Raw genomic sequence first — 21,629 nt, 5'->3', positions numbered from 1 at the left:
TCTGAGTGTGAGAGAGGGAGAGAGAGAGAAACGCAAACTCCTGTTTCCATGGAGACATGAATTTGATGAGAATAAAGAATGAAATAAATGAGGAGTTTGCGTTGGCATGGAGATGCTGCCCAAGCGTTTGCCCCAGAGGCCTCTCAGCCTGTAGTGTGTGTGGGTGTGGCCACGGACACACACGTTTAAAACCCTTTTAGCTTCTTCGTCACATATCAATAGCTAGATACGAAGCCCACATCGCTGTCATGCGAAGAGAGAGGTCTGTGGAATTATAACCAAGTGTGTCTGTGTTTTGACTCTAGGTTTGTGAGAATTTCAGTCAAACTCCAGCGCTTGAGGAATCTGGGTTTACAGCAAAAGTCCAGATTGTGTGATATGACCTAGTGTAAGTGCGTCACCATGCTCGAGACCTGTGAGAAACTGTGGAGCATGTCACTTCCTGTTTCTCCCACTTAATATACATCATGAAATCGCTTGACAAGCAGTTTTCTTTCCTTGTTAATGTACAAATCTGTTCAAAAGCTTGGGGTCTCTTATGTCTCTTATGCTCATCAGACTGCATTTATTTGATCAAAAATACAGTAACATGGTAATATTGTAAGATTTTCAAATATTCTACTGTTTTCAATTTGAATGTAGCCTATATAATTCATTTCTGTGATGCAAAGTTGAATGTTCAGCATCATTACTCATTACATTTAAATGCCATGTGACATGATCCTTCAGAAATCATTCTAATATGCTGATTTGCTGCTCAAGAAACATTTCTTATTATTATCAATGCTGAAAAAAACATAAATATTTTTGATACATTTTTTACAAGATTCTTTGATGAATAGAAAGTTCAAAAGAGCAGCATTTATTTGAAATAAATCTTTTTTTCTTTACTGTCAATTTTAATCAATTTAATACATCACAGCTGAATAAATGTAATCATTTTATAAAAAACAAAAAAAAAACAGATTGACACCAAACTTTTGAACAATAGAGTATGTCCTATTGGAACAGGAAGGCAATACATACAACAGGGATGTGCAAAACTACATATGTTCAAAATCGACCAGTCAGTGGGTTGCCTGAACGACTAGTTGACTAATCAGTCTTCAGGGAGCCCTGTACAACAGGCTGGTTCTAGACACGTTCATATTCAACTTGCTTTCCTAGAACAGAGATACTGTCAGCATGAAACAGAAATTGCAATCGCCTTTTGTTTTCTAACTTGTCTTACATCTGAATGAAATTACTTCTCGAAAGAGAATCGGTTGGATTGTTGTCGTCTGCTAATTGCAGCGATCTCGTGTGAGTGAAATGTTGTTGGAAGCAACAGAAAAGTTAATGATTTTGTTTAAAACGGCACGACACTTGAATTTTTAACAAATAATGATGTGAAGGATAAATCATTTAAAATAAACATTGCAATATTCCAATAGATAAAAGAAGAATGATCAAATTTGATTTTGAGGTGACTTTAAAGGGATAGTTCACCCATCATCACTTACTCACCCTCAAGTTGTTCCAAACCTGTATGAATGTTGAACACAAAAGAAGATATTTTGAAGAATGTCCGTAACCAGACAGTTGACGTTAGCCATTTACTTCCGTAGTATTCTTTTTTTTCCTACTATGGAAGTCAAGCTACCATCAACATTCTTTAAAATATCTTCTTTTGTGTTCAACATTCATACAGGTTTGGAACAACTTGAGGGTGAGTATGACAACATTTTCATTTTTGGGTGAACTATCCCTTTAAATGTTCATCATTTAGGAGTACACTAGCATACACAAAGCTCACAGATAAACTTTAATTTTGATTTCATGGGTATTTTAATCAACTCTGCAGGCCTTCATCTACTCTCACTAATGTTTCCTTTCTGAACACACAAGCATTCATGTTTCAAGCTTAATAAATATAGACTATCTCCTTTTCTTAAAATGCTAAATCACAAGCATTCTGTCAGGCTCTACCCAAACAGCTCCTTTACTTCCAGATCAATGCCCAAATCAATAGATCCATTCTCCAACCAAACCACTTATTTAGCCTTAAATGTCTCGGGGGAAGCAGCTTAAATTAAGATTCCTCATGTCAAATGAATTAGCGGACTTATCTGTCCTAAATCACACAGCAGCCGCAAGCAGTCCACCGAGTCTGACATACATCCAAAATGGGCCATTAACATGAACCATTAACACACACTATAGAGCAAAAGCCCTAGAAGTAATCACGCACCGCAGAGTAGTCAGGAAAAACGAAAGCCTCTAGAGGAAATGATGTGGAGAACGGCTAAAGGGACCATTTTCTCGAGGGCCGGGGTTACAGGGGCTGCAGTTAGCGCTGTTTCTCTCACTTTTTTTCTCTCTCCCGGAGCAGGACTGAATGACAGGGAGGTGACAAGTTGAACTCTCTCGCTTATCTGTGCTCGCTCGCTCCTCCACCAACTGGTAAAGAGATTCTTCCGCCCCCTTGTATTCAGCTGTTCCCGCTCCAGCCTTCTCACGCTGTGCTTATTTCCCTTCTCTCACCCTGCCTCCTCTACTGCACCCAAGCCATCGATTAAAAACACAGATGCATTGTGGGACACCATCTGATTTCACCTCAAATGAGGCTCGAGATCTAGAAAAGATGTTACAAATCGAGTCATTAAAAACACATTCATTTCATCCACACTGCTTTTGTTATGCGTGTGTTAGACGGGTCTCAGAGGAGTTTAGGGTTCACCATGTATCCCCAGGTGGGCTCTCTCCCCACCCTGGGCGCCTGGTTTTCTCTTGGCGACTTCAAACCTGCTCGTGTGGCAGAGCTCTGCCGCTGTCTGAAATTCCTGTTGTTTAAGTCTTTGTAGATATGGATACTAGGGTTATATAATCCAAATGGGGGGGCGGGGTGGGAAATGCAGATATGCCCAGTCACGTTGCAGCATCAGAGCTGCATAATGCATAGCCAAATCAGATGCGCCCGGGCTGTGTTAGTAAGTGGCGTTTACTGTATACAAATGAGCGGATCCTGCATATTGAGACATTACATTATGCATGAAGAGGTATATGAATTGTGCATGGAAATGATCCCGGGTCCCGGTGTTAAGTGCTTCTGTTTAAACGAATGGGCTGGTTCACGGAGCTGATTTTAACTGTGCTCCGGGAGAAACAGGTATTAAATGTGGAATTAACATGCTTGTTCACATTCCCGTGTGGGTCACATGCCACCCGAGCACACGAGGAGGAGAATGTAGATGGAATCCCATGAGTGTCACAGTGACTCTGTCATGATCTTTCTCTCTGTGCTCCTCCTTTACTCCTGATATCTGTTCATCTCCTCTTTTCTCCTCTCATGCTTTCATTCATGTTCATTTTCTTTCTTCTTTTCTCTAATCTTCTTTCATCTGCTCCTCTTCTGTCCTCTATTCACCTCCTCTCCTCTGTTCTTCTTCCTCTCCTCTCACTGTCCATCTCCTCTTTTCTCCTCTCATCTGCTCCTTGTGTCTCATCTGTTCATCTCCTTTCCTCCCTTAATTTGTTCGACTGCTCTCATCTTTCCTCTCTCCTTTCTCACCATCTGTTCATTTCCCTTCTTCTTTTCTCATCTCTCCTCTCATTCAGAATCTCTTTTTTTCTCCTCTTCTCCTCCTCTACTGTAATCTGCTTATCTCACTTCCATTCCATCTCCCATCTCGAATCATCATCTCATGTGTTCATCTCCTCCTTTCTCTCCTTTCTTTTTATTTTGTAACCCCTCCTCTCCTGGAGATGAACAGGATCACATCTATTCACCCCCCTTTCTTTCACCACTTCTCCACGTACCTCTATTCATCTCCTTTCCTTTGTTCCTCTCTCTCTCCTCTCAGTTCCTCTCTTTTTTCCTCCTCTTATCTGCTCCTTGTGTCTCATATGTTCATCTCCTTTCATTTGTTCGACTCCTCTCATCTTTCTCCTTTCATCCACTCCTATTTTCTCCTCTCTCATATCCTCTCATCTGACCATTTCCTCTATTTGTTCTCCTTCTGTCATTTCTTCATCTCCCTTCCTATCTCTTTTCCCCGATTATCTTATCTGCTTCTTTCCTTTCCTCTGTAATCTTATTCTCCCATCTTTTCCTATTCACTCTCATCTTCACCTCTTATACTTCCCTCTCCTCCTTTCTCATTTTTATCTCTTCTTTCATCTACTTGTCCTCCCATATGTTAATTCCCTTCTCCACTCATTATCGCCTCTCATCTGCTCTTCTCCTCCTTCCCTCGCTCCTCTTCAGTCATCTGCCCATCTCCTCTTCCTTCCATCATACCATGTTCATCTCCATCCTTTCCTCCCTGTTCTTCTCATCTGCTACTCTTTTTCTCCAATCTGTTCCTCTCCTTTCTTTATACCATCTCCTTTCAGTTCATTTCCTCCCCACCTCTCCTCTCGTCTGTTCGTCTCTTCTCTCATCTACCCTCTCACCTGCTCCTCTTATTCTACCATATGTTCATCTCCTCTTCTCTTTCCTCCTCTCTGCATATCTCCTCTCCTCTCTCTCCTATTCATATCCTCTCTTCTCCTCCTCATCCTCTGCTCTCCATTATGTAAGCTGGACTTAATGAGCGAGCAGCACGCAGCACAAATCATTCTCAACATAAACGAATGGGCCTGAACCAGTACTCTGTGCGTGTGTGTGTGTGTGTGTGCATCTGTGTGATTGTGTAAGCAGTCTTGATTAACAATAGCATGAGGTGATGGCCATACAGCTGGGTGAAGGTAGTGACAAACGGCAGCAGATATGTCTTTGTTTGCCATTATGTTGCATCACAAAGGAAGCGGATCTACTGACAATGACGGTTTCTCGCGTACACTGTGCCTCCTGCATATTTCATATCCCTTTGATATTAATAATAGACAATCGGCAGGCATAAACTTCACTTGGCCTAATTTTGGCTGATCTGGGCAAATATTCTGAGCTCAGGGACAGACATCACACAATCAAGCATGCACGCACACACACACACACACACACACACACAGAAAACTCTAAATGGTGATAATTGTAAGTATCTCTCTTTATGTGTGGCAGTGACTGTGCAGTGCTGTGTGTGAGTGTGTGTGTGTGTGTGTGTGGGGGGGGGTGCTTATTCTCACATCACCCACTGCAGGCACACAGGGTGCAAGCAGAACTGGATGATGGGAAGAGATTTAGAGAAAGAAAGAGAATATTGAGCTGTTAGATGCAGATGACTCAGAGGTGTAGGTGTGTTCTGCAGCAGAGAACCACTCTCTCTCTCTCTTTAACTCTCTCACTCGCTCTGTAGGTCGCTCTGATCAACTGATGGATTTTAACAGCTGCACTGTACCAGACAAATCTAAGTGCACCGTGGAATTGAACTCTTCCTGTGAGACTGCGACTGAACCGGAGTGAACTCAAATGCTTTGTGCCTTTAAACACATCAGTGAGCGACTCCTGATGCACCGAAGCTTGTGACCGTGTGACTTTTTCAGCTGCCAAAAAACAGCCTTTGTTGCAGGGATTTTAACACAAGTTGTCTGAATATTACAGCCCTCCCACACTGCAAAACAATAGTTTTTTAATCAGTATTTTTTTGTCTTGTTTTCCAAAATCTTAAAAAAATACATTTATTGTTTTAATTAAAATATATAAATTATAATAATATATATATATATATAAATTAATTTCTTTATTACCCCATTTGCAAACATTAGGAATAAATCTGACAAAATTAAGTGAGATTTAAGCTTAAAACAAGAGAATAAATATATGCCAACAGGATAAGAAAATAATACATTTAATTCCCCATATATTCTTTGAAACAAAACATTAGTAACTTTAAAATATTGCTTCTTTGTCTTTTGTCCTGTGTAAATTGCAACGTCGCTCCTAGCAGATATAAAAAAATAAATAAACAAAAAAGGCACTAAAACAGCATTAAAAAATACTGCAATTTCACCAGTGTGAAGGAGATTTGGGTAAGCAGAATCACATTACAAAGAAAAATTAATCAAGCTATGTCCATTATCTCTGCGTATTTTTATTTATTTATTTATTTGGTGCAGTTACACAAGGACCTATTTCTTTCAGGAGTAAGCGGCTCATACGCGGATGAGACAGCGGAAATCACGGCCAGCTGGTGTGCTGACACACTCCTGCAGATGGACGCGGGTATCAAGTACTCAACTCTATTGATTATCCACAGACACTGGGAAAAGCGGAAAAGCGCTTCACATTAAGAGACGCACAGCTCAGACGAGGCATTGAATAGATACAGACAAGCTTTATGTGGTACGTACGTACATTACCCTAGTTTCAAATTAAAACTATTTTCCCTCTATTCTCACCTCATAGTTGATGCGATGACAGGTAAGGAGGGAATTAAAATACCTGAGAAACGCACACATACACACATTCACGAGCATATAAAGTGATCAAACTTTATAGTGACAGCTCCCTTCACAGGTAAACTTCATACGGAAACACCTTAAGCGCTTGTTCGCTTTGCCGCCATTTGGGTTTTTTTTTTCTCCGCTCTTGTTCATTCTTTGAACTTCCAGTCAGGTGCTTTGGAGTTTATTTTTGTATTTGAGGTCAGGATTGTGCATTCTCTCTCAAACTCTTTAGTCCTGTTTGCTGACGGTATCAAGGCAGGTTGTCACTGATATACAGTTAACACATGCAGACGGCGTCAGATAACAAACTGCATTATGTACACACAGATGCTAATGCACAGACGCTCTTTATCGACTAATGTCTGAAAATATATCCACCCTGCTGCAAAACACTGCACACATAGTCCCTTAAAGACACGTCAAATGAAACCATAGCACTTTGTAGCAAACATTACCCTTTAAATTGTACATGAGGTGAATCTGCCACAATAGACCAAAAGAAGCAGGAAGTACCTGTGACAGGTGCCTCTATGTCCAGCATGGTCTTTTCTTGGCGTAAGATGGAGGCCCCTTCGTTTATGATTCGGAGGGCCACGTTCTCTTCCACCCTGCCTTCTTTAGTGAGGTGGGCTTTCAGTAGATCCACCCTTGGTTTCCCCTCACAGTCAAACACCTCCTTCGTGGTGAGGCGGTGACTCAGGGGGAAGGGGACGGCTGAGGGGAGCACAAACAGAAAGAATACATCAGAACTTGAATGTTACAGTCACCTTTAATAATGACTCAGTTATGTTGCACAAAAGCATAACTTTTCACTGGGGATATATTTTGTAACTAACTAACTACATCTTGTTATAATTTAAATACTTTCTGAGACCATACCAGCTGTTTATTGAATACAGGTTTAAGGATTTGTTTGTTAAATCAAAATGGCTGCCCAAAAACATCAGTGGTATGCAAAACTAAACTACACTTAAAGTCCCCCTGTAGTCAATATTTGTATCCCTTAAAACTCATCTTTGATCACCAAAATGACATATTTCAAAGTTTTTTTCCTTGAAAAAAAATCTTCATGCCTTAAAATAGCTTGAGTGTAACTCTACACCCTTGCCTCATTTAGTAGGCTATACACTACACGGTTCTATTAATATGCAAATTAGCTCCGCCCCCACTCAATCACACGTTGACGTGATTGGTTACAAGGTAGTTTGTGACGTCAGAAACAACAGCGATTTCAAACCACATTTTTGATTCACTGCAGTTTTATGGGAAAAAATACTTAGCAATTGTGTTGACTTGTGAATTTGTAAAGCATATTAAAAACACCACATAGACATATAAATAACAACATTAAAAACTATTCTATTTTCACCACAGGGGGACTTTAAAAAGTTTGGGGTTGGTATTTTTTTTAAAGAAGTTTATTATGCTCACCAAGGCATTCATTATATATAGTCAGTATAAAAAATATAAATATATATAAAAAAAAAACAGCACTATTGTGAAATATAAAAAATATTATAATACATTTTCAAATGTAATTTATTCCTGTGATGATAAAGCTGAATTTTCAGCAGCCTTTACTCCAGTCTTCTTCAGCAGTGTTAAAATATTATCATGGAGATGCAAATATAGTTTTTTTAATTAATATTTTTAATTCATTTTTATTTTTATATGTTCCATATTTCTTTTAATTTTAGTTAAAGTTTTAGTCATTTTGTCCTGTGTTTTTGTCACTTTTATTAGTTTGCTTTATATGTCTATATAGTTTTCATAATTATTTTTAAAGATTTTGTTATTTTAGTACATCGAGTTAAACTAAATCAAAATGAGATTTTTTTTGGAAACTAGCCTTGAAAAATATTTTAAAATGATATATAATTTCAAATTATATTACATTTTGTTATTTCAAGTAACGAAAATGTTCATGGTTTTAGTTTTAGTTAACTATAATAACCATAAACCTGGTCTTCAGTGTCACATGATTATGCAGAAATCATTCTAATATGCTGATTTGCTGCTGAAGAAACATTTATTATCTATCAATGTTGAAAACAGTTGTGCTGCTTCATGGAAACTGTGACACTTTTTCAGGATTCTTTGACGAACAGAAAGTTCAAAAGAACAGCATTTATCTGAAATAGAAATCTTTTGTAACTATAAAATTCTTTACTGTCACTTTTGATCAATTTAATGCATCCTTGCTGAATAAAAGTATTCATTTCATCAAAAAAAATCTTACTGACCGTATTTTGAACAATAATGTACATATTTCCCAAAGGCAACTACTTAGTGGCTTGCCTAAAAGGCTATTTGATCCCAATAAGACGCGTTTCTTAGAGGATGTTCACCAACAGCTGGATAGAGTGAAGTTAACATGCTAAATAAAGCACCACCACTAAAAAAACCCAACTATAACATATCAAATAACTAGTTATTTCAAATGTATAGTTATTAGTTTTATATCAAATAACTAGACCTCACTTTTGCTCTCTGTCAACTAAACTCCTCACAAAACTGTTTTTCTTTAACCGTGGCTGCCTACCATCATCATTTGTTCATTGAGCTCAGCTCACTTACAGCAAAGCAAAGCCTCATATCACAAAAACAAAGCCGGAACTGCTATGAGTTAGTTGACTGACAAGCTGCTTATTAAAGCTTCCAAAGAGCTGGATGTGAATAATTGATAAAGGTGCAGCGAACGACGTACCGATCCTCAGCTGCGTGAAAATTCAATTCAGAAATTAGACAGAGAAAACAATATCTGCACCAAAAATTGGGGCAAATGCCGTTTCTTTCCGTTATGAGTCACTATAATGTGTACACTGATAATGTGGGACTTGGCTTCAACAAAACATTGGCATGGTGAATTATTTACGTGCACGCTAGCGAAGATTCGCCCGCACTGTACAGAAATAATTATGGAGTGTAGTTACAGTGCCATTGAGAAGAAATGCTAAACATTGTTCAGATACAAGATGACATAGTCTCTCAGTAAGACTTCTGAGATATGGGCAATTCTGTAAGCAAAACATGCATCTTGTATTGCTGAGTAGAGGCTAGCAACATCATACACAGCTCAGAGAGAGAGAGATACAGTAGGGGAACTGGGGAGGGAAGCTCAGGGCAGAGACTCAACGTGATCAACACAAAGCTAAATAATTCATGTTTGACTTGAGGGGGAAAAAAGAGAAATCTCATGTTTCTGCTGCTGGGATAATGAGACTAGGCCTAGCATAGGATTTAAACAGCGGTAAGGAAACAGCTCATTTGAAAAAGTGAGTGTGTGGGTGCACTTGTGTTACTTCTGCACATGTTTGGTTTCCTTGGTCCTCTGTTTGTTAACAAATCTTAAGACGTGGTCAAATTTAAATAGCCTACATTTTCGAGGAGAAGAAAGGTTCATTGTCTATTAATAGTATAGCGATGTAATAAGCACGCCACGGCTCACACAAAGAAGTCAAACCAATCAGCTTTCTATTGGTCAACATGACAAATCTGGGTGACCAACTAGAACCAGCAGCCAAATCTGCATGGGGAAATATTTTACCGTCACACAAAATTCCCAATTGCATGGATTTTGGTGGTTACTGGATTTTGCTTGTGAAAACTTGCAGAACAATGATGAATGTGAACACAACTTAATGTTTCATATGTCAGCTATAATGCAAGATATCTGTACAAGACATTAAGGAACTCCATTAATACGTTCTGCTAGCAAGATAGCCTTTAGCATGTAAAGCATAAACACATTTTGGGGTAGCTATCACTCATGGAAAGCACCAGCGGCAATGTTCACACAGATATTCTGCGCCTCGCTGCTATCCACTCCATTGACAACAAATATATGGATATTCATTTTAAATGCACTGACGTACAACTCAACTCAACTCAAATGTACAAAGTTTCTCAACGCAACTTACAAGGATTGAAATTGTTTCAATTATTTTCAAACATTTGCAATAGTAATGTTTCGGTTTACATTTCAGTTTTGACTTGGACATGAACAAATACTTGATCTCCAGATCAATAACTCACATTAACATTGCCAGAAAAGTGAATGATTATGTTCAATTATTTCTACATAAGGTAATTGATATTCATGAGTTAAGCCACCACCATTTCATGAAATCCTGCTTGCTGCAGTCCATTTAAAATTTGAATGAATGAATGATTCAATGACTTCAATGACAATGAGAATAAATACTTTACTTGTTTCATTACTGGACGAATCAGCGTTTTTTGAACAAATCTCTTGCATGAATGATTTAATAACAAATACATTTTTAACAGTTACTTGTCGTTACCTGGTGGCGTAATAATGTAATCGAGGCAATCGTTTTTTTAAAAAGCGCCATATTACTCTCTAAAGGTGATTTACTGTATTTTAATTGCTTCTGTAGACATCAGTGTTTATATCCAAACTATAAACTTTTATCCAGGTTCTGTTTAGGAAAGAGATTGTGTGGGTGTTTGAATCGAGATTGCGATCTTTTAATGATTAATCGTCCGCATACAGAATAGCATGGACAGATACTCATTTCTGAAACTCTTTACTTCATTAATGTTAATGCTATCCAGTTTATCATGAGCTATAACATTTTTTTTGGTTTGTTATTGATTTAGTGGGTCTTTAGCCTTTTTGATGAGTTTTGGGGGTTTCATAAGACAAAACACAAATTAGAAAGCACTTGTCTAGGAGACACAATGGAGAGTGAAATATTTAAGGTTTTTTTTCTCAGTTTGAAGAAGCAAATTTGTGTGAAGTGACAGCATTTTAACAAATCGTTTGGCTCCTTTCTGACTCAGTGTGAGAGTCCACCAAAAGACGTCACGGCACAGTCAGACGGAGTGAGTGAGAGAAAGACAGAGCGAGAGAGAAAGACACACAACGCAGAAGCATCATCTGAACATAATGCCTCTTCCACAAGAACATAATGTCCCTATTTGTCCCCATCTTCGCCTTCTCCCAATACTCTAGAGGGCTGAGATGCACTCTCACAGCATCCTGAAAGACAGAAAGATGACAAGGTAGACAGGCAGTTTGTGTAAATATGAACAATAATGAGATGGTCCAGAGCACAACGTGTAGCCTATCGGAGTGAGAAGAAACTTAATAGGAAGAATAGACAAGAGAGAAACAGGAGAATGTGTGAAATGCCTAATGAACAGCAGTCTCCGTAGGGAGGAATGGAGAGCAAAATGAATAGAGAGAGAAAGAGAGTGGTTCAAGGGTGAGATGGAAAACAGCAGCGTAGCTCTTCACTTCACAAGATGTTGGACTGTGGTGCATGTTGCCGAGCAACAGCCGGTGACTACTGAAGTGTGGCCGGTTCAGACAGTATACACTGTGATTTGGGACTAAATCTCCAATGTGCAGGTCTGCAGGAGCTCTTTTCTTCTCTATGCACACCATAAACACACCAAAGTATTCCATTCTGGAGCTAATAAACAATAAATCACTGTGCTCTATGGCAAAAAAAGAAAGAACAAAAAAAAAGGCATCCTGCTCTTTGTCACGATTCCCTGTGTCTCTGTTTCATGGACTCTTATTTTGATATTCTGTTGTCTTGCTGTGCCTGTGTTCTCTTCCTGTGGTTTAGTTCATTCCTTTTTTCTATTGCCATCTTGTTAGTTTCCATAGCAACCCTTCTTTGTTACCATTATAGCTAATCACCTGTCCTTCATTTAGCCCCTTGTCATCTTGTGTATTTATACCCTCAGTTATAATGTGTTCATTGTCTTACATTAATGTAATGTTCATCGTTCTTCTGTGTCATGCCTCACTGTTTGGATTATCACGTCAAGCTGGTGCATGATACTCTTATACACCTCAGGGGTGTATAATTTACACATATTTCTGTCATGACAACTCTCGGAGTGATTGGCATGGTAATGGATATGATGTTGTTGATATTTTTGGTCTTGGCGGAATAGATCTGCTACACTGCTGCTGTTATTTTTGTTGCTGCTACAGAGCAAGTACGGGACTTACTACTACCAATACATACATGAGTTACAACACACTGCTGTGAGAAAGAGAGACGTGCTGAATTTATGTACGTGCTGAAGACATACATGAATTACCCGTAGCAGATCTATACAGGTGGAGCTGGGGAAGGTGGAGGGTTTCTGAAAGCATGCTGCAACTGCTACAGAAAATGCTGACCAACTTTTTGAAGTTTGAGCAGTGAGCTCACTGGCTACTGACACATCAGGAACCAATCAGCTGTGCCCTAGAGATAATGATGTGATTGCAAGCAGATTGAGTTAAGGACCTATTAGCCTGCGCCATCTAGAGTTTCATGACAGAACTTTGGGTGTACCTTGTTTTTATTTATATGTAAATACAGAGCATAGCACAGTCATCTAGATTCTAGAAGACAATGTACAAAATGAATTACATATAGCTTGAGCTAATTATGCTAAAATGCATAATTCAGTGTTTTAGTATCATTGATATATTCAGATGCTAAAAATAAATATGTTAAATAAATTATTTTCACAACTCCCATGGTGTATGATTGCAGAAAAAAAATATGTTTGTATTGAACATTGATGGTGCAACAGATTTTGTGTGAAAGTAAGTGGTTTATTTCATTTAAAAATCTTATACACGTATGAGGTGGCAAGTTGGGCATTTTACCCCACACACAGGTATAAGCTCTGTTCCTTTAAGTACACAGTCTTGTATCTTTGTCTTTTTGTCTGACTTTTAAATAATTTTATGCTTCAAACCAAAGTTTATAATGTTATGATTCACCTCGTAGCTGGCTGGTTTGGTTCATGGGTTATAACTCTTTAACAAATACTTTTTTTTTTTTTTTTTTTTTTATCCCTATGGTAAAACTGAATGAGAAAAATACTTCCAAAAACAAGGTTGCTGCAACAGTGGGCGGACACTTTTGAACTCTATAGAACTGTTCAGTATTAAATGAAATATAATAGCTGAAAATACTGCTAAAAGAAACTGCTCAAACCAACTGGTCTTCAGTCCCGAAAACTCATCGAATACATCCAATATCGGTCATCTGCCATATTAGAAGGATTTCTTTTATTGAGGCATTGTGGGATTTCCATCTAAGCGGACGATTGATACAATGCTGTTTTTTGTTCAAAATTAGGCAGAATGGTGTCTTAATTGTTGTCTAGGTAGCTTAGTAAGTTTTGGAACATGTCTCTTCTCACATGTAGAAGTAACCTAGACTAGCTCTTTAAGTCATTCAAACTTCACTTTCATTAGAAGTGAAATCTTCTGTATACCAGGCTCTGTGACTGTATACATTCCTCTTTGGATGAGTCTATTGTGGTCTCGCCTCATCTTACATTCATCTTAACAAGCTCCGTTACAGTTGCCTGTCTTCCTGACTGTCTTACATTGTGAAATCTATGGCTCTATTATGCCGAACAGCCAGGTTCTCTCTTCCTCTCTCTCTCTCTCCTCATTTGCTCCAGTGGGAAAGCTCTGGATGCCTGTGACTGACAGTAAACCTTTAGCTGAAACCTGAAGGGTATTTTTTTACAGTCTATGGAGTAAACACATAACATCCCTCCTGTGTATTGGACAATAATATGGGAATAACCCATACCTGTGTGTGGCAGAAAATGCACAGCCATAGCAGTTGTGTCTCTTAGACAATTCATGATTCACCAACAAGCACACCTGGCAGTATGACACTGTCTATGGCTGTCGATGTGCTCATGTTAACAGAAGAGCTTCAGCCTTAGGCCGAGACTGTACACATTGTGCTAATGCTAACGGAGATGACACATCGAATACACACTGAATTGGAACTGCATGCAACATATGCGTAACTGACCCAGAATCATTTAAAAGATTTTGCATATGCTGATAGAACAAGCCTCATAAAATGGACATACAAAAATCCTTTTTACTTTTTTCTTACTAGAGCAGATGCGTTTACTTGCTGATCGGTCTTGATCACGCGGCCACTAAACGGCGCTGTGAGATCCAGTGAGAAGCGCTTAAATTTAGCGAAGAACACTAATGTGATTTAAACTAGATGAAAACAGATGAAACAGCGCTGACGTTCTCAACAGCACTGACAAACAAGAGAAACATTGTGCCATGATGATCCAGTTCCAGATCCGGAAGGCTTTTAAAATCTACAAATCACCATCATTTATCATGGATTTACTGTAGCAACACTAAAGCCCTGTTCACACTACATGCGACTTTGTCGCTGCAAGTCGCCAGTCGCTGGCGATGAGGTCGCTAGTGGGCGTTCCCACTACTGGTTGACTAGTATGACATCCAAAAGACAGCGAATCAGCTTTCTTGCCTCTAAAAAACACAATTTCTGGAGGGAAAATACTAAATATAAATATACTCCGTACATAAAAACGTCTGTAGTGAAGCATGAAGATGAACGAGACACAGAAGTCGATTTTTCTCGTTGCGGCCGTTTATCTACTACGGCATAAGCGCAAACGCCGGTCTATCTGGGTTCACGAGACCATTCGGGCTCGGAGACAGCACAGCGAGTACCACCGGCTGGTGCAGGAACTGCGGCTGGATGAAGTCCGGTTCCAGCAGTACTTCAGGGGCTGAGGAGAAGGATCACGTGCGCTCCACTCCTATTGGTTGTCGCTTGCGAAAATCGCTCTTCATTTGCATAAAGTTAAAAATTTCTCAACCTTAACTGTATGCAAATGAGCAGGGAATTTCAACCAATAGGAGTGAAGACTGTCAGTGGAGCTCACGTCTTGAGTGCAGGCAGTCACAGGACAGAGATCTGGAGCGTTTTCACTGTTTTATATGATTTGAATGCAACAACATACATAATAAAATGATGCATGGAAAAGAAACTGACGGCAGTCTTAGTGAGTTTGATTCATACATTGATAGTTTGTGTTGTTAAATATACGATGCACTGCTGCAGTTCATATTACAGTTTCCCCTTCATTATGTTGGGACAAGAAATGTTATTATTTGTCAAATACTAATGATGTTTTAGTCATTTTTGGCAGCACGAGTGAGTTTAATTTGTTGATTGATCGATCGTTAATCTGGTTAATGATTTAATGCACTGAGCACTGCTGTAGTTTATATCACAACACACTCCATCAACAGATTGCTACTATCTAATTAGAATGATTTTTTTTATTTATAAAAATTACAATTATATCTAGGAACTAGGAACGCCCACAAGCGTCTTCACACTACAGAGACTAGTGACATACAGCAACAAAGTCACTGGCGGTGTGAACAGGGCTTCACTGGCCGGCCCACATTGTACAGCTGCCCACTGGGAAAACTCCCGGTGCTCCAGATGGCCAGTCCATCCCTGAACTGCACTATGGTATTATGGCAGACATGTGGCATATTCATATTGAATTTTATTAGATTATTAATGTATTAAAGGAGTAATGGAATATAATGACAGTATTTTTTGTTATTAAGCTATAGCATGTGTGCATTTGTATTTATACTAAAACATGTATTTAGGTTACATTTTTTCATAACAAACACCATCGAACCCATACAGTTGCATTTTACCATGATAGTGAGGTCCGTGGGATATGCGTGTTTTATCTGTGGTTATTGGTTACCATGATCTAAATGGATGAAACAATGGATGACCAGTGGTTAATTTGAATAAAAGTAGAATCCTAACTCAAACAGTCAGAATGTTTACATTTTACCCTATGAGGTTGTTTCAGTTATTTATATAAGTTATTGTTTTTGTTAATGAACATAAATTTACATCTACATCCCAACTCAAGCAACTGCAACTGTCAACTCAAGCTACTATCATCAGTGCTTTTCTAAGAGAGAAAACACATAGGCTTAATATTACTAATATTGCACGAATCCAGTAGAAACAAGACATTGTAATGAAAGGGGACATGCACGAGTTAAAATTGCATTTAAAAATGCACTAAACAGTTTAAAATATCAAATAATGTGATAGGTCTGCATTCTGACACATATATATTAAAGGGTTAGTTCACCCAAAAATGAATAATTTACTCACCCTCATGTCGTTTTAAACCCGTAAGACTTTCATTCATCTTCAGAACACAGATGAAGATCTTTTTAATTAAATCTGAGAGCTTTCTGTCCCTCCATTGACAGATACACAACTACCATTTTGATGCTTCAAAAAGTTAATAAAGAGATCGTAAAACTAATCCATATGTATTAAGCGGTTTAGTCAAAATTTTCTGAAGAGACACGATCGCTTTATATGATGAACAGATTTCATTTTAATTTCACATATAAACATTCATTCTCGTGTGTTACCAGGCGCGTTTGAGCTTCCGCAAAAATCAATGAAGTGTCAAACAGGTTCGTTGAGCTTCTGTTCACTGATCAATGTTTATATGTGAATAAAATCCTAAATTCAATCTGTTCATCATATAAAGCGATTGAGTCTCTTCAGAAAATGTGGACTAATCTGCTCAATTCATATGGCTTAGTTTTACGATCTTTTGATGAACTTTTTTAAGGTTCAAAGTGGTAGTTGCATAGCTGTCAATGGAGGGACAGAAATCTCTCCGATTTCATTAAAAAATAACTTCATTTGTGTTTCGAAGACGAATGAAAGTCTTACGGGTTTGGAACGACATGAGGGTGAGTAATTAATGACAGACATTTTCAGGTGTACCATTACATGTATCCTTTAAAGAGAACGCAATCCCAGAATGCACTGCAACAAGAGGGTGTGTGAAAAACTGAAAAATATCAATCGTAAAATTGTTCCTTGAAATTAAATGCTTATTGAGTGTAACAGACTATTAAAAAAGAACAAAAATGTAGGGCGGGGAAGGTAAAAAGAAATGAAACAAATGCACGGGTGAGAATTGTTAACAATAAGATCAATAACATGCCTTTAAAAGATAAATAGGGTTAATTTGCATGTCAACTTGATGGCATAAACGTGATGGCATCATTCAGCCTTTGTATTCTTGGCCAAATCATCCAAACCCACAATCGCTGCTAGTGAGCAGAAAGCTTTCATTACTCATTCTGCTCATGACTCGGTTACAATAACTTGTGACACTATTCAGTGATATTATTCACTTCTCACAACTTGTGACAATATTCAGTGAGATTATTCACTTCATCACCCATTGTCCATGTTTTTGACCTAATATACTGTGTACTGTGTGACAGACTAACAATTTATCTGTCATCAGCGCAATGTTTCTGTATCTGTCATCGTTAACGTCGCACAGCGGATCTTTTATCAATGTACCATTTTAGGTATTTCAGAGATGACGGAGAGCTGTGAAGCCTGTTAAAAAGAACAGAGAGAAGTGGACATGTTGACAGGACATTATTAATAACTGAAGAAACTGGATTACATAACAGCCTCCACAGTGTCTACCACATTACCTCTAGCGGGATCAAGCGCGCGGCGTGAAGCAGCTCAGCTAGGAATCACTCCGGACTAGTGATTCAGACTAACGCCCTGTGGTCCCAATGCCGTTGTGTCCGACCACGGTTGTTGTTTGGATGACAAAATATAATACTCATAACTAAATAGATCTGGCAACCAGAATTGGGAGCACTTGCTTTATGAGATTCGACCCAAAACATTTCGTTTGTGTCGAAATGCGTCAGTGGTCCTCGCAAGATGCACAGACCTGAAGTGTGCCGAGCCCTTACGTGGTGTTTACGAGCTGTGGCAGCTTGCAGGCCTGAGCACAACCCATGCATGAAAAGCCAATATGCTGGAGAAAGGAGAGATGAAAGAGATGGAGTTAGTGTGGCTGCCTGGCCCGGCTGACTGGTATGAGAATGGGGGGCAGGGGCTGGGCCAGAGCGGGCATGGCGGTGTGCTTTGGGACAGTGTGCAGGTAAATGATGGGGTGCTGAATCTGATGGAGGAACGTTAGAGGTAGGGATGCACAATATAAAAAAAATAAAATAAAAATAAAATGAACACAGCGCCACACTTCACACTGAAACACGCAGCGGTGCATATATTTATTTGCAAACCTCCAAAATAAAAGCTCTGCGGTTTAATGTTTGAAAATGAATTAAGAGTATTTTTTATTTTACAGTGTACTATATTAAATTTTTTATTTTATTTTGATATATCCTGTAATAAATAAAAATAATTTAAATACAGCAACGTGCATCACTCTGAAACACGCATCTATTAATTTGCTGTCAATCCGCCAAAATAAAAGCGGTTTAATGTTTGAAAATGAAGAAATGAACATGCAAATACAAGTATTGGAATTTAACAGAGTACGATGAATAATTTACAAATTTATTTTTATTACCATATTTTCCAGAATATAAGTCATGTTTTTTTTTATCATCTCAGTTTCAGTTTCACTTTAAAAATAAATGTATTTAGTCTTGGCATTTATAATGAACGTTATTTATAATGAATGTTTTATATATATATTTTTGATTCCTGTTTCGAATAGCATTATATTATTTAAATTAATTGTTAAAGGGGAACTACAATACATGTTTATAGTGTTTATAATGTTGTAAACATTTTATTTTTATTTACTGGTATTTTACATTATTTTTGAATTTAATAATAAAAAAAATCTTTTTTTCTCTCTCAACAATTCAATTTTGACCTGGTCTGATTTTTTTTACTGTACAGTGCAATAGAATTATTTCTTATTTTGTTTAATATTATTTTATTAATACTAATCACAATATAAAACAAATAATATTTTATAGTCATATTGAATGGGCCTTAAACAGGAAATGAGGCCTATGAAAATTCAAGTGAAAAGAGATTTTTTTTTTCTTTACTCTGTTCACTTTAGTTACTGAGAGTTTTGAGTTAGGTCTTGTAAAGAGTAAACCCAATTGTGAACACTCAATGTTTTACAACTCATTCAGCCCAATCATTCTAGAATAATTAATTACCCCCAAATATAGCTATCCATCTGGTCAAGGTCAACATTTCTGTATTTTTTTTGTATCGTAATATATATTGTAGAAAACAAAATATCGCAATGTCCTTTTTTTTGTTTACAATATCGTGCAGCCCTATTTGGAAAGTTTTTTAAAATTACTTTTGGGATTTGTACACTTTTGACAGGAAATCATGGAGAGAAATCATGCAGGCTAGAATAAAACCTGCATCTCCCATATGGCAACATGTGTTGACCATATGCACCGACCGCTAAATACAGCTCGGATCATTAGAGCTTTTTTGCTGTTTTGTAGTTTGTTTCTTTTTTTTGTAGGACAGCTGAAAAATGACAAGAAGAGGGGGGGAAATGATGTGACGTAAGACAGATTCAAACAATGTCGACGTGATATAACCGCCACAAAGAGCAGACTATAACTTTTAAAATTAACTCTCAAAAGTGAACCAACATACCCTGAGAAATATTCACTTGCCCCTGACCAGATCATAACTTAAAGGCACACTATGAAACCTATTTTTGTTCAAAATTTACAAAATGTATACAATGAGCAAGTACATCATGAATCCATCTTCCAAAACGTGTTTTTGCTGCTTAACTGCCATTCACAAATCCTCTCCCATGGCCTCATGGGATAGTAAGGTGTCGATCGTATGCACACTTCAGAATCTCGCTGCGAGAGTAAGTTGTCGGGGTTCTTTTTGCCTACTATTTTATGAGTAATGTGAATTCGGACAAACTTCTTTTGTCACATACTGTTTTTCGCATACTATATAGTAGGGAAGTATGCTTTTTTCGGATGCAGCCATAATGTAGGCTACCTTTAATGAAAGAGTGATGTTTGATGTGTGTGTGTGTGTGTGTGTGTGTTGAAGCAGGACTGCTGTAACAAGCAGACGGTGAGACAGCTCCAGCCTTCATCCACAGACCTGTCATGTATATGTGCAATTTACAAGCGTTCTCATGCGTGGCTCTCCTTCTGTCTCTACTTCTTGTCTTATTTTTCTCCCCCTCTCTCCTATGCCCTGCCTATCTACTTCAGCCTTTCTCTTCACGTTCTTCATATTCCCTTTTGTTGTCCACCTTTCTCCAAGGAAACGTCTTTGTCTTACACCTCTCCAGTCTTCTCACACACACATCCCCCCCTTCCCTTTTTCTGTTTCCATTCTCTAAATACCTATTTCAGTCGAAAGGTACACCAAGACCTCAACAAATATTTGTTGGACTAAGTGATAAACAAATACTCTCTGGTGCAATATTGGCACTGAATGGTACAACAGATGACGCACACAGTCAGCATAATAATTTCAACATGAGGCTTAATTGTATTTATTATTCATTTTACATTAACAACTGTTTGTGGGGGAAATGTTAAGCCTGCAGTATTATTTCAATACTACAGGCTTGCAGAGTTCAGTGTTTGCTTTTCCTGGACGCTCTCTGTCTTGTGTTATTATATTAACTTTTATATTAAATGCGATTAATCACGATTAATCGATTTGACAGCACTAATTTATTTATAAATATTTATTTGTTTGCCAATGTAGTGCTGGTGTTAACTAATATCTTAATGACCAGTTAAAGACATAAAATGTCTCTCTGTGAATAACATTAGGTTTATTGGCAGATGAATATTTGCACCCAGTGAGAACAGGCCTATAGGAACCTACTGTTTTTATTCAACACCGTCCTTCTACTGAATATTCACATTGGTGTGAAAAAGGCCTTAAGATTGTTCATCCTTTCTTTCATCTTTTCTTCTTCATTTCCTCATCTCCCTCCTCTCATCAGTAGACCTCAGGGAAGTGTTATGTAAGAGCCATGTGAACTGCAAACCAATGCTTAAATAATTCACCCACACTATATAAAGCCTGCATGTACATATCAGGCAAGCAGATCCCCAACATCCATCTCGTCTCTCATAATCCTGTCAGTTATTACTCCACCTTACCACCATCCACCCTTGTGCACCTGCCCCCATTGCCTCTGAATGGACTCCATCTCTCTAACAGATTATGCTTATATTTTGCTTTGAGCTTATTGCTTGAACAACAGTTCTGGATGATCACTCAATGAATAGCCCAAGGGATCACACTAATTCAAAGGGAAAACACAGGCTTATTAACTCATTAAAAATGTATACGGTGAATATGGGAAAATGCAACATTGTGGCCAGAGAAGGCTCATGCTGAGCTATTTGAATCAACCGACAAAGAAACCAAAGCTTAAATGACAGAGCATTTGTTTGGAATAATTTGTTTGGGTGGGTTTAATAAACTCAACCAAAAATACTACTATTACTATTGATCATAGGGGTTAGTTAAAAAGAAACTCTAAATATTGACATTGTTTGTTCTACAGACATGATTGGTACCTCATGCAGTTACTTTTCG

The 21,629-nt window shown here is 38.1% G+C and overlaps 1 protein-coding gene across 2 annotated transcripts in view; it reads right to left on the bottom strand.

The window, feature by feature from the left end:
• The window catches only part of ppp3ca (protein phosphatase 3, catalytic subunit, alpha isozyme), a 55,130-nt gene that overhangs the window by 26,493 nt on the left and 7,008 nt on the right, over nt 1-21,629 (bottom strand). For both annotated transcript variants that reach the window (XM_056262027.1, XM_056262026.1), the window contains exon 2: nt 6,880-7,080. In XM_056262027.1, the coding sequence (XP_056118002.1) occupies nt 6,880-7,080 (201 nt within the window). The remainder of the gene's footprint in view (nt 1-6,879; nt 7,081-21,629) is intronic.

Source organism: Rhinichthys klamathensis, unplaced genomic scaffold (genome assembly GCF_029890125.1).
Source record: "Rhinichthys klamathensis goyatoka isolate OS25496 unplaced genomic scaffold, OSU_Roscu_1.1 h1tg000191l_1, whole genome shotgun sequence".
In the NCBI taxonomy this organism is placed as follows: Eukaryota; Metazoa; Chordata; class Actinopteri; order Cypriniformes; family Leuciscidae; genus Rhinichthys; species Rhinichthys klamathensis.
This window is presented reverse-complemented; position numbering and strand designations above follow the sequence as displayed.